At 44.6% G+C, this 17,007-nt stretch overlaps 1 protein-coding gene across 1 annotated transcript in view; it reads left to right on the top strand.

Annotated features, from left to right (window-relative positions):
- Nucleotides 1–17,007, top strand: part of LOC148107467 (small G protein signaling modulator 1-like) — an 84,427-nt gene that overhangs the window by 16,582 nt on the left and 50,838 nt on the right. The window contains 1 exon segment of the mRNA XM_087857171.1: nucleotides 10,908–11,117. Within this exon segment, the coding sequence (XP_087713297.1) occupies nucleotides 10,908–11,117 (210 nt within the window).

The following is a 17,007-nucleotide window of genomic DNA, read 5'->3' as shown; positions in this document are numbered from 1 at the left end:
AGCTTGATAAGTAGGCAGCACTGGGCTTGGAGTCAGGACATCTGTATTAAATTCCTGGCTCGGCCACTTACCACCTAATAGATCTTGGGTCAATCACTGGGCTTCACCTGAAGGCAATTTCTTCACTGGGGAAGTGGGCTCTGTGATGGTTTTATACTGATCTGTCAGTGTCCTTTTATCCTGCTACCATATACCTTGGCTCAACCATACAACAACGGTCCCTTAAAGGAGGAATTCTTGTCCCTAGATTGAGTACTTTATTTTCCCTGTTCTTTGACTAAACATTGTCTTTGTCCTGGTACTTATGCACCAAGCAGGGTTTTTTTGTTTGTTTGTTTGTTTTCTGCTAAGAATGACTATTTCTTCTATCAACCAAAGCACTGCAAAGTCGACTCATTCCAATTTTTAATAGAACGATTCCATTGGCTGGGAAAAAGAGTGTCAGTTTCAGGAATGATTTGGCAGGTGCAGGAAAAACCTCAGCACTCTAGGGCCTCAGACAGATGCAGATCCTTTCAAGTGGCGCTGAGTGTTGTGATAAAGCAGTTTTCAAAAAGGAGCTGTAATGCAATCTTTTAGTCCCCCACCTCCCCCCAACTACACTTCCAAACTCCCAATTGGGCTTGTCACCTGCCCTGCCACCACCTTCTTTTCCTCCTTTTCATTGGAAGAAAGATTGTATTTCACTTGAGTTACTCCAACCAGATTTCCTGGACTGGCTACCAAGGACATCTCTGGTGGTTTTAAATCCTGCACACAGTTGTGATAAAAGTGAAGGGATAAGGGTGAAGAGTGCCATTTTAGGTGATCACCAGTAAGTCTGAGAGTTGTGGTGCTCTCCAAATCACTATATCAACATTCATTAACGATGTGCTTACAAGTCATCCTGCTAGGTACTTCTGAAGTGTAAAGTCCCAGCACTGGGGAAAACAGTCACCCCAAAGAATGGTAGAGAGAAGATGGGATGAAGGAAGGGAGGTCTCTTGCCTACCTGGCTGAGACAGAGCTATGCCCATCTTTCCTAGGCACTGTCCTGGGATCTCTTACCAATCCTACCTGACGGCCACACTGATTTCTCAATAAAAGGCCACGAGTGGGGCCATCACCCTCTCACAGGGCCTAGATTGCTCAGAGATATCCATATGCACAGGTGTCAGCTTGATCCCTAGGCCAACCTCCCTGGGCAGCACCACGGTGGGTGGGATGGCAGAAAGTTCTTCAGGTTGAAAGTCTTTCAAAACAGATTATCATGTCTGATAATCCCGTGTTTGGGTTTCCATGACAATGGATCTTCCTGCAGTTTTTCCAGCCTGGTTAAAACTTTTAAAATGAATACATGCAAAATCAAAATATGGCCTTGCCTGCCTTCACCAAGAAAGAGGGTGGGATTTCATCCCACTTCCCACCTTTCCTCCACCAACAGGCTTACATCTGTTTGTTTCTATTTCTTTAAATTTTTTTTTAAAGTAGTAAAAGTAATACACACGGAGTGTGTTCGTTTCCTGTTACTATTGTGCAAATGACCACGAACTGAGTGGCTTGAGACAACACAAACTTACTATCTTCGGGTTCTGCAGGTCAGAAGTGCAAAATGAATCTCAGGGGCTAAAATCTAGGTGTCAGCAAACCTGTATTCCTTTTGGAGACTGTAAGGGAGAATCCTTTTTGCTATGTTTTCCAGCTTCTAGAAGGCTCCTCGGCTCCTGGCTGCTTCCTCCTCAAGATCTGTCGCTTAATCACATCTGCGAAGTCCCTTGTGCCATGTACATACAGTACCATAGTCCCAGGTTCCAAGGATGAGGAAACAGACATCCTTGGGGATCACGTTGTGTCTACCACACTTATTAAAAAGATAATAAGTAGTATAGAGAACATAAAATAAAAAGTCAAATCGTGCCCCAAGTAATTTTTAATTGCGTCTGTGTACATCCCTGAAACTGTACCTCTTGGAGGAAAAAATTCCAAGCATCAAGGCCAATGGAATCCCCCCACTCACCCCAGCAACTACTCAAAATTGGCTCACGTTTTAATTTGCCTCATAGAGACCTGTGACCTCCTTGGATAGAGGCCCTTCTGGCAAATTACAGGAGAAATCAAAACACAACTCCCAGGGCTAGAGCCCTCTGGGCACTTGAAGTGTGGGCCATGCCCAGTTAACAAGGACAGACATTAGCAGTCAGGCCATTTCTAACTGGAGTTTGTCTCCACAAAGAACATAAGCGAATTTACTTCTCCTAAAAGACTTTTTGCCTCTGTGGTATGAATGGTTCTGAGAAACGAACCCTGAGGCCTAATTTTATGGGAGGGAAGGGCTTGTTTAAATAAGAACATTCTGCCACAGTAACATGACTAAGAAACTATGTAAGTAGAAAGCCCTGGGGCGCCCTCCCCCGATGCAGCAGAGCCCGGTGATCTGGGCAAAGTGTGTAGACAGATCTTGTTATCTTGAAAGTGAGCTCGGGAATATTGCCCAAATAGGAGGCGAAACCATCTTGGGCTGAAGCCATACCCTGAGATTGCAGAGTATTACTTTAGAATGTTGACTGCATTTTAACGTGAAAAGTTTGTTAAGCTATCATTAATGGGCTTGGCAATCACAGATTTGCTTGATTCAAAGAATGGCTTTCGAACGATCCCAATTTAAAATCTTGTAATCCCAATGAACAATCCCTAAAACGTGGAGTTACTCGTACTGTGGCACGAACAATCCGAGGCTGAATGTAGGTTCTCTCAAGAGAATAAAAAGGCGGACGTTCAAAAAACATGAATTCTGAAACCAAGGACAGTTACAGACAGCAAACAGCGGTCTCAATTTTAGTGAGCTAATGAATGTGAAAGCATTTCAGAATATTACTTATCTGTGTGTCCAAACGAGATGAGAACAGGGTATTGAAGAGATATCTGCACTCCCATGTTCACTGCAGCATTATTCACAATGGTCGAGATATGGAAATATCCTATCAACGGATGAATGGGAAAAGGAAATGTGGTGTATTTATGCACAGTGTGATATTATTCAGCGTGGAAATAGAAGGAAATCCTCCCATTTGCAAGAACATGGATGGATCTTGAGGGTATTAGGCTGAGTGAAATAAATCAGACAGAAAAAGACCAATACTGTACGATCTTATGTATATGTGGAATCTAAAAAAAAAAGTCGAACTTATAGAAATAGAGAGGAAATTGGTGGTTACCAGGGCCTGGGGGGAGGGGGAAAAGTTGGTCAAAGGGCACAGACTTCCAGTTATAAAGTAGATAGGTTCTGGAAATCCAATGTACAGCATGGTGATTATAGCTAACAATACTGTATTATGGGGCGCCTGCGTGGCACAGCGGTTAAGCATCTGCCTTCGGCTCAGGGCGTGATCCCGGCGTTATGGGATCGAGCCCCACATCAGGCTCCTCCGCTAGGAGCCTGCTTCTTCCTCTCCCACTCCCCCTGCTTGTGTTCCCTCTCTCGCTGGCTGGCTCTATCTCTGTCAAATAAATAAATAAAATCTTTAAAAAAAAAACAATACTGTATTATGTCCTTGAAACTTCCTAAGAGTAAATCTTAAATGTTTTTACCACACACACAAAGTGGTAGAAGTGACAGAAGGGGACCTTACTGTGGTCCTTATCTCACAATATAGAAGTGTATCAAAATCTTTAAAAAAAAAAAAAGGGGGGGGGCGCCTGGGTGGCACAGCGGTTAAGCGTCTGCCTTCGGCTCAGGGCGTGATCCCGGCGATCTAGGATCGAGCCCCACATCAGGCTCCTCCGCTGTGAGCCTGCTTCTTCCTCTCCCACTCCCCCTGCTTGTGTTCCCTCTCTCGCTGACTGTCTCTATCTCTGTCGAATAAATAAATAAATAATCTTTAAAAAAAAAAAAAAAGAAGTGTATCAAGTCATCCCATCGCACACCTTAACCACATGCAATTCGATATGTCATTATATTTCAGCAAAACTGAAAAAAAAAAAAAAGAACTCCTATCGGTCTCTGGTTCTACACTTTCAACACCCTCCTTTCCCTGCCAAGTCTCCCTTCTAGTATTTCTGGAAAAGCCCAGAGGGTGTAACTCAGAATTCACACCCATCTGCCCACGTTGCTTTCTTTTCTTCTGCTCTGACCTTTGCCAGGTGATATCATCAGTAGCTACCTGGCCGTGCAAACGTTTTCACAGAGGTTGTCACATCTCCTTCTGGCACCGTGATCTGAGATACTCAGGAGAATGCCCCCTCCACTCATTTCCCCCTCAGCTTTACTGAGATATAATTAACATATAACATTGTGTAAGTTTAAGGTGTATAACATGTTGATTTGATACCTTCATATATTGCAAAATAATTACCCCCGCGGCTATGGCTAACACCTTGATCACATCACGTAATTACCATATGCTTTCCTGTATAGTTCAGGTGAGAACATTTCAGATCTACTCTCTTAGCAGCTTTTAAGTATATAATACAGTATCATTAGCTATAATCACCGTACTGTACATTAGATCCTCAGAACTCATTCATCTTTGACCTGGAAGTTTGTGCCCTTTGACCAGCATCCCCTCACTTCTCTCAACCCCCAGACCTGGCAACCACCATTATACTCTCTATGAATTTGGCTTTTTTTAGACTTCACCGTTAAGTGAGATCATACAGTATTTATCTTTCTCTGTTTGACTTATTTCACTTAGCATACTGCCCTCGAGGTCCATCCATGTGCTATCACACATGCCTGTCTTTCTCATGACTGAACAGTAATCTGTTGTATGTACACACCACATCTTCTTTATCCATTCATCTTTGGATGGACACTTAGCTGTTTCCATATCTTGGCTGTTGTGAACAATGGTGTGATAAATGTTCCTCCCCCGTCCACCTGTAGATGTCTACTTGTTCAGCGGGTAGCAAAGCAGTTGCTTGTATGCTGTCTTACAGAGGTTTAGTTATGTTTATTTATAGTTCCTGTCATCCAGAATAGAGTTCAGAGGGCTAGGCCAGGAGACAATTCCCCCAAACATACTGTTTTCAGAAGTGCCCCAACCTCTAAGGTAACTTGTATTACTTGGAGTCCTTCTCTTCACTCAAACTCATACAGCGGACTTCTGGTGGAAAGTTCCTACACTGATGTCTCCCTTGTCACCCTGACCCTTCTCCTGGTGGCACCCTCAGCCTTTCCGCTCACTTCAAAATGTGGTAGTAATGGTTTTGAGCAGGAATTGGCCAACTATGGCCCCCGGGCCAACAACAACACACAACCTGTTTTTGTACAAGCTTCAAGTTAAGAATGTTTTCTACATTTTTAAAGGATTGAAAAAGTAAAAAACAAAGATTATTTCATGACACATGAAAATCATATGAGATTCAAATTTCACGTCTACAAATAAAGTTTTATTGGAAAACGGCCCCATTCATTTGTTCACGTATTGTCTATGGGTATTTTCCTGTTCTAATTACAGAGTGGAGTGGTTGCAACAGAGACCAGATGGCCTGAAAATCTAAAATATATATATGGGCCCCTTATAGCAACGGTTCACTGACTCCTGGTTCAGAGCATGGACCCTGGAGCCAGTCTGCTCAGGGTTTGAATTTCGTTCTGACACTAACTTATGATGTGGGCAATATCTTAGCATGTTCTGGGCCATGCTTTCCACATTTGTAAGGGGGGAGGATGAAAATAGTTTGATTTATCTCATTAGCTTGTGTGAGGATTAAACAAGTTGATTTAGAATAGTGCCAGGCACAGGCCGTGAATATTAATTATTATTGTTACACTACAGCTGGTAACCATGGAAAATCTATCTGGTGTTAAATAAAAATTCTAGATCGAATGTGTGTTTCTTAACTGACCATGAAGTAATAGGAAGACAAATCTGCTGACTATGACAGTCACTTAAACAATATAGTCACAGTGTCACTGTTACCAAGCGGCTGCAGAATGAAACTTCACTCTTGTCCCAAATAAAGGTCAAATTTAGGCATTTAATTTCCTGGTTTCCTACAGCATCCAGGAATCTCAGCAACCAAGTGGTTTTCTTTTGTTTATTTTATTTTGAAGAAGGTTGAATAAAACTTTCCATTTTTTAATGGTCCTCTATAGTAATTTTTCCATGTAAAATATAATTTTATATAGTTGTATTATGGCATATACAATTTAATTATTTTTTACTTAAGCTTACATTATAATTTTTTCACATTGCTTCTTAGTTCCCACCATCTCTTGTTTTAAAGAGTTTAAGGAAGACAGATTTTCAAGTTCATATAGGAACTTTTCAAGATACATCTATAAGCAAAGTTTTGAAAACTCAGGTGGTTTTCATTGCTTCTCACCTACGTATTGATCCAATTTTCATCAGACTGATGACTTTGAATTGCTCATGTCATTGGTTTCTCCCAAAGGTGATCTTGGAGCATATTTCGATATTTGCAGCAACGAGCATTCGTTTTAGAGGGTTTTTTTTTTTTTTAGATTTTATTTATTTATTCGACAGAGATAGAGACAGCCAGCGAGAGAGGGAACACAAGCAGGGGGAGTGGGAGAGGAAGAAGCAGACTCCTAGCGGAGGAGCCTGATGTGGGGCTCGATCCCACAACGCCGGGATCACGCCCTGAGCCGAAGGCAGATGCTTAACCGCTGTGCCACCCAGGCGTCCCAGCAACGAGCATTCTAGAAACAAACTAAAGGCTTTTTGCTGTATTCATGAAGAGGGTTCCCAAGCATAAATCTTGCAGCGATGGGGATGAGGATATGACTGGCATTAGAACACCGACCATCATTTCTCACTCAGCAGAGAAACAGGACCTACAAAGCCACATGGCAGAGGCAAGAACAGACCCAAAGATGCTTACCAGACAAATCATTTGGGGGGCAAAGAGTAGATAGTGAGTTTGTAGGGTACAATTTTTAAAAAAATTGCTCCTAGGGGTGTGGAGGTCAGTTCCTTCGTCCCATTTGGCTCACAGGTCCCAAATAACCATGCATCGCCCTGCACCTGACCTACATACAACCACCTTGTCCTAAAGCATTTGCCCTTGAAAGACCTTAAAGTGGTGGTTAGAGCCAATTACGTTTTTCCTCTATTTTGGGGGGGGTGCATTCTAGCAGCTACATTCACTCATATGTAGGCTCAAAGAATGAGCCTCTTCTACCTAGAAAAAAAAAGAGACGCTTTTTAAGCAGAATCCATAACTTCCCTCAGAGAAGCAATCAAGTCAGCGCAAAATAAACCTGGTAATCAATGGAGGAAGTGAAGCTCTTGCCAGTTACCCTCACATGCATCTATTCTCTTAGGCATTGTAAGGGATAGCCACAATTTTCATGTCAAACTAGCCTCCAAATTCATGTATCCTCATTTCTTTCTCCAAGGCACCTTCAAGCAGAGTGTGCTGGTGCATAAATATGTTTGTATTTGTGTAGATTTTGGAGTCTGAATATCTCTGGTTGTGAGGTATGCTTACTGTTTCTTCTGAAAAGATATCAGAGGAAAGAGCAAGTGGTATTTCTGGGAATCCTGCTCTTATTCCACCCACCCATCTAGTTGACTCCCTAATTCTCAGCCTCATTTTAATAAAAGACATTGAGTAGCTCTGCGTTTATGATTTAAATGGACTTTCAAATTGGGATTTAACCATCTGATATAACAAAGTGGGCGGACTTCAGTCTTCAGAGGGAAAAGAATAAACATACCGAAAGCTGTAATTAAAATTTTGCCTTTGCCTCCAACCCTCTTCATGCAACTATTGTCAAACTTGAAATATCCAGTGCCCAAATTCCAACCTCAGGTTTTACAAAAAGTGGTAGGGGGTGGCAGCTGAAAACATTCCAGAAAAGGCAGCTGAAATGATTTTGGTAGAAATCCAGATCCGCCGGATGAGCATGAACACGCTGACGTGTATTAAATTCAGAATGTACCGGAGGTTAGAGACCATTGGTCAATTTCCTTGAACAGAGGGGGTTAAAATAACTTTGTGAAGCCCGCATTCTAGAACGCAAATGCTTCAGCTCCTAACGGTCCACGTGGAGGCATCACCGAGGAAGGTATGACCAAGTAGGCCCTAAAGAAATAAGAAAGAAAAACTTCAATACAGAACAATTGGGTATATTTACCAGTTACTCAAGCCCCCAACCTTAGAGTCATCCTTGACCCATCTTGTCTCTCACACCCAGGGATGAGATCCAAGGTCTCTGGGGCCTGAAGCATATATAGTAAAGATCTTAAGAAAAGACACACACACACACACACACACACACACACACACACACACACACACGCGGGTTTTTTTTTCTTTGCAAACTTTCCAGAAACATAAGCTAATGAAAGTGTCCAGAAGCCTCACAGTAAATTCCCCTCTGTGCACACTGCGCTCCTGTTGGTTCTGCCTTCAGTATATGTAAGAATCCAGCCTCTTTTCCATCTCTCCCCTACCATCCTGGACCCAACTACTTTCATTTCTTGCTTGAACTACTGAAATATTACTATGTCTTCCCTTGGGCCTTTGTAGTCTGTTCGTCCCACAGGCAAGCAAATTAGATTGTGTCCTCGGTTGGCTTAAAACCCTCCAACTTCGTCTTCTGTTGTACTCTGTAAGTCCTTACAGTGCCTTTCAGGGTGCCACTCTATCTGGCCACCCTGTGCCTCTTGGACCAAGTTTGCTCCTCACTCACCTCTTACCGACCAGGATTCCTTGCAGTTTTGGGAACCTGCTAAACATGCCTCCAGGCTTCTGCATTTGTCATTCCTGTTATCCAGAATACTTTCCCCTGGAATCCGTACTTCTGTCTGGTCTTACACTTCAATGTCACCTTCGCAGACCACCCAGTATAAAACAGCAGCAGCCTGTCCCCCCAGACATCCTCTCTTCCCTGCTTTGCATTTGTCTCTACATGCTCAGTGTCATGTGGCATATCTTTGTTTGTTTTACTCTCCTCTTCCAGACTGCAGGCTCTATGACGGTAGGGATTTTACTGTATTCACTGCTGCGATCCATTCTTACAACAGTGCCTAACGTTTGTGGAAAGAAGAGATTATCTAGCCTGGGTCATTAGGTTAATCATGATGTCATTGGCAGGGAAAGAAAAAATATATTCAGGGAGATGGTGGAATGCCTTCATGCCTTCTGGATGTTAAGTCTAAAGTGACAGATTCTTAAATTATCACTATATGCTGTAAATAAATACCTATTTTTGATGGAGAAGAAAGTGAGTGCTAGGAGTAACCCGCCTAGAACAGGACCTTTTTTTTTTTTTACATTTTTTATTTTATTTTTTAAAATATTTTTTTATTATGTTAGTCACCATACAGTACATCCCTGGTTTTTGATGTAACGTTCGATGATTCATTAGTTGCGTATAACACCCAGTGCACCATGCAATACATGCCCTCCTTACTACCCATAACCAGCCTATCCCATTCTCCCACCCCCCTCCCCTCTGAAGCCCGCAGTTTGTTTCTCAGAAGTTGTGGTCCATACACACGTAGTAAAAGGGAGTGAAACTTGACTGGAGAATTCGTGCATTGTAACTTTAGTAACTTTTGTAAAACCAGATATGAAATTAAAAAAAAAAAAAGCATGAGAGACTATGGACTCTGAGAAACCTTTTTTTTTTTTAATTTCATATCTGGTTTTACAAAAGTTACTAAAGTTACAGTGCACGAATTCTCCAATCAAGTTTCACTCCCTTTTACTACGTGTTTATCTTTCATGTTCCAAATAGGCAAGGAAAATTTCACAGACTGCAAGGACAAAACAATTTCTTTCAAGAGGTATTTTCTCAAACCGTGAACACAAATCGGCTGGTCATTTACTCTGAGATTTTACTTCTGTGGGTCAGGTAGCAAAACGTCCCTCCCCTTCACTCCTCAACTGGGGGTCTCTAATCCCATCTTCATTTCCCAGGTCTCTCCAGGAAGAAGTGAGTTCCAGGAGGGGTTTCAGAGGGCTCCAACAAGAGCCTTCTGCAGTTCAAAGGAGCAGTCCCTGGATTTGGCTGTTGGTCAAAGGATGCAATCAGTGAAGGAGAGAAGACTGGACGTGCCCTGTCCCCGTCTCCGCCTCCGCGGGGATGCTCTTTAGGCTGCTGGTCTCTTGGAAAAGGGGGGTCTTGGGGCGAACTTTCCCCTGGAGCATAAGGGTGTGCATTTCTCCAGCTGGGGAGGAGTCCCGGTGTTTGGGGGGTACAGGATGTCCAAGTTAAGGCTCTCTAAAGAATTTTTCCCAACGGATCTCCCCCAGGAAACTGACACTTCTGAGGAGCTTTTCTCCCTCGCATCAGGTCTCTATTTACCCGAAGAGTAAATGAGCCTGTTTTGAAAGCTATAAAAGGTGGCGCGGGGGGATCACGTCTGCCCTGGAGTCCGGCTTCCGGCTCTCTCAGTGTCAGTTAAAGCTCCAGGGGGTGAACGCAGTTGTCAACTGCTCATTCATTCAACAAATATTTATTGAGCGCCCGCTGAGTGCCAGGCACTGGGGGTGCCCGGGCCCCAGTAGCAACTTAAGAATTTATACTCGTTCCCCCAGAGGCGCGGCGCACAGTGGGAGCGACCCCGCACTCCTCGCCCACCCGCAGCTCCCCTGGGTGTGTCCCGCGCCTCCAGCGCTGCCCTCCCGACGCCCCCCGGGATCCAACCTCGAGGGTTTAACCCGGGGGAGGAAGGCGGGGGGGGGGGGCGGCGCCAAACACTCAAAGGAAAAAAACCTGAGCCCAGTCGGCCCTGGGAAACCGCTCCCGGGAAGCACGCGAGGCGAACCCAGGAGAGCGCAGCGCCCCGGGGCGGGCGGGAGAGGCCGGCGCCCGCGGGTCGGGGCGGGGAGGCGGCCCCGGCGGGAGGAGGGCGCGGCCCGCGGCAGGGGCTGGGGCCGCGCCGCAGGGAGGGGCGCGCGACGGCGGGGCTGCCCGGCCCAGCAGGTGACCGCGGGCCGGGGCGGAGCAGGAGCAAATCCGCGCGCGCGGCGCGGCGGGGAGACGGCTCGCGGGGTCGGCGAAGTTTGCCGGAACACGGCGGAGGAGCCCGAGCCGTGCAGGAGCGCGGCACGGCGGCTGCCGGGGACGCAGGAGCTGTAGCCGCCGCAGCCGCCGCTGCGGGGCGACGTCGCCGCCATGGCCAGCTGGATCCCGACCAAGAGGCAGAAGTACGGGGTTGGTGAGTGCTCGCCCCACCCCGCCCGCGCCCTGCTGCCGCGAAGTTCGCGGGAGCGGCCCTGCCTTGCGCAAAGTTGGGTGGCGGACGCCGGGCCGCTGGGTACCCGCGCTGCCCGGCACCGGTTTCGGCTCCCGCTGCCCTCGCGGGCTCAAGCAGAGCTCAACTCCCGCAGCGGCAGTTCCCGGTTGGGGACGTCCCTCCGGGTTTGGGGAATCCGAGTGCACTCGGGCTCCGGGACTGGTAATTGGGCTCCAGAACCCAGAGCTCCAGCGCTTTGCATGGTGGGAACGTCAAAAGATGAGCGCTCGCTTGCTATTCATTCATTTGGGGCACCGGGCCTGGGTGCTCGCCTTTCTCCTCCCCATCCTTGGGGTTTCATTGAGTAGTTGTAATCGGCCGCCGTCGGCGGATTGCGGGTTGCCGCTCGCGGACCCGGGGCTTTCTGCCTTCCCTCTTCCTGGGTTCTCTCTGATGTCCCAAAGTGAGGGTTTGGCGGGAGAAAGCCGCCCGCCCCCCTTTCCTCCCAGGGACTGGGACCCTGCTAACAGTTATAAACTGAATGGGAAACTGAAGTCGTGGGGTGGAGGTGATGGAAGAGACATGAAGTGTGTGACCAGGCAACGGGGGTGGTTGCGCCGGGGGCTGATTGTGCAAACACCCTCGTCGCTAACGGAGCGTGTATGAGACGGTGTAAGACTGCCTTCCGAGCCCCGAGTTTCGTCATGGGATAACATGAGGATTTTTTTTTTAAAGATTTTATTTATTTATTTGACAGAGATAGAGACAGCCACCGAGAGAGGGAACACAAGCAGGGGGAGTGGGAGAGGAAGAAGCAGGCTCCTAGCGGAGGAGCCTGATGTGGGGCTCGATCCCATAACACCGGGATCACGCCCTGAGCCGAAGGCAGACGCTTAACCGCTGTGCCACCCAGGCGCCCCAACATGAGGATATTTTGTTAAGAAAACTGTGACAGGTCCTGGCCAGGCCCTTGGCATTCCTAGCAGCCCTCCTGGAAGAACCCCCACCACCCGCGGAGGGATTGTTGTTGTGTTGTTTTGCATCGGAAACACTGGATGTGCCTGGTTTTGACCCGGGTGAAAAACCATGGCCCTTGCACCTTTTAACCAGGAGCGAGGTTGCAGAGGTCTCCTGGAAAGACTGCCTTAAGTCCGGCGATTACAAGGGCAAGTAGACTTCCTGGCGGTTCCCTAGAATAAACAACAGTTGTGTGTGTTGAGAATTTTATCACTTCCTCTCAGGTTCATTCACTGGGCCCATTTGTAATTTAATCTTTTACTTTCGTCCCTTTCCTGCCCCCATTTTCCCTCCGAGCTTCAGTTAGGAGTGGTCCCTGAACCTCTTCCGTGCTTCTGCGTTTTCTGTCAGTGGAGTTCTTTCAGAGATACTCTTAACATCCTCTGGGTGCTTTTTACCTCTGTAACCGCGAGTCAGTTAAACCAACAACCAGACCCTTTTACATTTACTATAGTATTCTTGATTGTGACCCTTTATGTATGTATGTATCTGTGTATATAATAATATATATTGTATATACATAATTCCTTGTTTTCCCTCTGCTCCAAAAAGCTTGTTTCCTCTTAAATTTTATTTAGAATCCTTGCACTCTCCTGTGGCTACAACTCAGAAATGAGTAGGCGTTTCTTCTGCCTCAGACTACCTGGTCCTGGGGCTTCAGGCAGGTGCCAGCACTAGCCAGTAGTTATGGAAGTGAAATGGTCTAAGATAGAGGGAATCCATTTCTTTATTTTTGAGCATTTCAGAGTACTACTAAATTAAAGCATATTTAGCAATGCCTAATCATTAATTACTACTTACAAAGTTTAATTTTATCAGTTTTAATTTTAACAGGATCCAAAACTATTATGACTTTTGTGTAGTTAATGCAAGCATACCCCCAATATGGTTTTAATTGCCATAGTCATAGGAGCAAGTATGACATGTTTTCTTTTTAATATACTTTTTTTTTTTCTATTCTGGGGTCAGGTTCCCCCGTTATTTATCATCAGTCGAGAAAGGTATTTGAATTACATTTCCAGGGCATAGGTGGTAGCAAAATGGCCCCAGGATGTAATTTGGCACACTTATTTTACTAGACACAATAGATTCTGATTAATCTTGGCTTGACAAAAGGACCCACTGTTAGGACAGATTAGCTGAGGAGATAAATCACCATTGTTTTTTTTTTTTTTTAAGATTTTATTTATTTATTCGACAGAGATAGAGACAGCCAGTGAGAGAGGGAACACAAGCAGGGGGAGTGGGAGAGGAAGAAGCAGGCTCATAGCAGAGGAGCCTGATGTGGGGCTCGATCCCAGAACGCCGGGATCACGCCCTGAGCCGAAGGCAGACGCTTAACCGCTGTGCCACCCAGGCGCCCCAACCATTGTTTATCCCTAAAACTCACTGTTGTTCCTAACACCTCCCTGCTTGGAAGCCTTCATTGGCCTACAGGGTAAAGTCTAAATTGAGCCCAATTTTCAAGGTTAAGATAATCTGGTTCAACCTATCTCCACCAACCTTATCTCTCCTGGCTTCTTTCTTGAACTCACCAGTGCCGACACTGCCCTTCCTTGCTCTTGCGCCATGTGCAATGGCGAGTCTCTCCTTTGAGACTTTGCTCTCTTGTGCCTGTCCCCTGTCCAGAGTGCCCTCCCACTTCTCCATCCCCCCAATCCGGCCTTTTCCTCAGGGCTCAAATCCATTGCCATTACTTCCCCAGATTTGGTATGAACCAGACCTTCCCAAACCTTTACGCCTGTCCTCACAGTCACTACATTGTGCCATCCTTTGTTACTTACCCTTTTATCCTTGGGTTCACTGAATCAGGTTATGGTTCTGTATTCCTGTCACAGTACTAGGCATAGAGCGTGTCTTCAGTAACCGCTTGTCCTTGGTGTTGAGGTGACATTCTAAAGCCCTAACCTAATTTCTGTGATGATTTAATGCAGTTCCTCTCCCACCCCCCCAACCCTCCATTCACCACCATTTGAGTTTTATTTTGTTTAGTTAAGTGCAGAAAGTGAGAGCCTTCACTCTGTCTTCATGTTTGCAAGTAAAAAGAGACAGACAGAGAGAGAGAGAGAGAGAGAGAGAGAGAGATGTGCTGTTGAGAAAATAAGGAAGCATAGAGTAGAAAGACTCACTTAAACAGAATTAGGAAAATTGGCTTGTTGGACTTTTGGGAGGATAGTAATCACTTACGAGTGTCTGTTGGTCAGATTGCGTTTCTGGGTGAAGGAAGCCATATGGTAGCCATTTTGAAGCATTTCAATGACTCACAGCTACTCTGTGTGAGGGTAGGGCTTTGATCTCAATTTGAATTTTGCTAAGTGAAGCTAGCAGTCTCTACTCATATTATCTTGGTGCCACTATTGGTTGCTCCTGACGTAGCCCAGATTTTTCTATGGGGACTGAGATGCAATCTGTCTGGGCTTTCTTGGTTATTAAACATAGCTGTGTTGGCTCAATCTCTAGCATTTAGAAGGGCCTAAATGACCCATGTGTGTTTTCTGTGTTATCAAGGGAGAGAAGCAGTAGATTTGCTTCTTTAAAGTTCTAGTCCATTCATATCCCAGTGTGAAGTGCTCCCTGCCAAGTGCTTAGAATAAAGTGCTCTTCCTATAGCCATGGAAAATTCCCTTTCCTCCTTCCTTTTTCTTTTTTCTTTCTTTCTTTCTTTCTTTCTTTCTTTCTTTCTTTCTTTCTTTCTTTCTTCTTTCTTTCTTTCTTTCTTTCTTTCTTTCTTTCTTTCTTTCTTTCTTTCTTCTTTACTTTCTCTCTTTCTCTCACTCTTTCTTTCTTTCTTGATTTTTTTCTGTTTGAGGATATGAGGGTACAATCACTTTTATTTAGATTTAAAGCAAATGTTAGTGGTATATATCCAGGTTACTCTTCTGATGATTGGAAACATTTATGTTTAAGTCTGCACCCAAACAAGCTATTTATATCAATAACAGCCCCAGACTATGTTGATGGTTGATTTTTTTTTTTTTGCAAAATAGTTCATTATTGCTTATTTGTGATCTCTACTGTTATAATGTGATAAAAGATAGTGTGGGAGAATCTTTGCTTTCTGTTTGATTCTGCTAGGCCCCATTAATCTGAATGCATTTAGCTTGGTAGAGTAGATTCTCGAATGCTGGTGTAAAAATTGAAAGCAGACCCTTGTAGCTCTTTGTTAATGCATTCAGGTGTGCTGTGGGTTCCCGTCCAGCTCTTGGGGGGAGGATCTCAGAATAATCTCTAGTATTACTAGTCCAGTTTCCCTTTAAAGAGAAGAACTTAGTGTCTAAAGAGGTAAAGTGAATTGCTTAACACAAGGTAATCTTTTGACTACATGAACTCCCTTGGTCATCTGGTTAAGCCAGTGGATCCCTTCCTTAGAATAATGATTTTAAATACACAAAGTCAACTCTGAAGGATTGAAAATGAAACCCAGTTGTATTGAAATACAGCTGTCAAGATATTTTTCAAAATTTGTGATATTGTAATATACGTGCTTATCTGTGCACTAGATACCAAGATCTCCTGGCAGGTCTAATAACTACCGTACTTTTGAATTAGTGATGAGCATGTATGATTTTCTTAAGATATCTGCAGTAACTGTGAAATGATATGAAAATACCTATGATTTCAGTTTGGTACAAGTGGGGGGTCTATTGCCTGTTGTCATAATTAAGGTACATGCTGAGGGTTAGAAAATAGAGATGTATTTTTTTCCCTTTTCAAGTCCATGGATCTCTGAATTTGAGCACAGACTAAAAATCCTTGGCTGAAGATCACACGGCAGATTAATTACTGAACCAGAGTAAGCAGCAGTAGTAAGTAACCCTTGTTGATCAGCTGTCTACAGAGGCAGGGTGCTGCTAGATATTGTACAGCTGATGAAGAAGTCTTTGCCCTAATGTGTTCTTGTTCTAATAACATCGAGGCTAAGAACAAAGGGCAGAGAGAAGTAATATTTATTATGAATTTACTTTGTTTTACAAAACCCTTTAATTCAGTATGTTCCAGGTACATGTGGGGGTTGTGGAGACATTTTCAGTGAGCCCATGAGATTGAAAACTTTTTTGGCTATGATGCTAAGATGTTATCGGCCTGTTTCACTCTACCCTCTCTTGAGTATATGGTTTCCCAGAGCCTGCATGAAGTGTGATATCACAGCAGATTGAACGCCGAAGTCGATGGGAGAACCCAGTTGCCTTTCATGAAGGTAGACATTAAAGAGATTTACGAAGATGCAAAGCAGTGCCTCTCCTAAGTGGTTTTGTTTGGAGAAGTGTTTTTTTTTTTTAATGATTTTTTATTAGATTATGTTAGTCACCATACAGTACATCCCCGGTTTCCGATGTAAGGCTCGATGATTCATTAGTTGTGTATAACACCCAGTGCTCCATGCAATACGTGCCCTCCTTACTACCCATCACCGGTCTATCCCATTCCCCCACCCCCCTCCCCTCTGAGGTCCTCAGTTTGTTTCTCATAGTCCATAGTCTCTCATGCTTCATTCCCCCTTGTGATTACCCCCCCTTTCTTTATCCCTTTCTTCCCCTACCGATCATCCTAGTTCTTATGTTCCATAGATGAGAGAAATCATATGATAGTTGTCTTTCTCTGCTTGACTTATTTCACTTAGCATTATTGGAGAAGTGTTTTTATTTGGAAAAATACATATTCACAAAAAACATGCATTGGGTTTATTATGATTATTTTATTATTTATTTAAATTTTTAAAAACTTTTATTATTTGAGAAAGAGTGCGCAAGAAGGGGGAGGAGCAGAGGGAGAAGAACGAGCAGACTCCACCCTGAGCATGGAGCCCAAGGTGGGGCCTGATCACAGGACCCGGAGATCATACCCTGAGCTGAAA

This window comes from Ursus americanus, chromosome 30 (assembly GCF_024610735.1).
Source record: "Ursus americanus isolate L20-20 chromosome 30, mUrsAme1.1.p, whole genome shotgun sequence".
NCBI classification, from domain to species: Eukaryota; Metazoa; Chordata; class Mammalia; order Carnivora; family Ursidae; genus Ursus; species Ursus americanus.
This window is presented reverse-complemented; position numbering and strand designations above follow the sequence as displayed.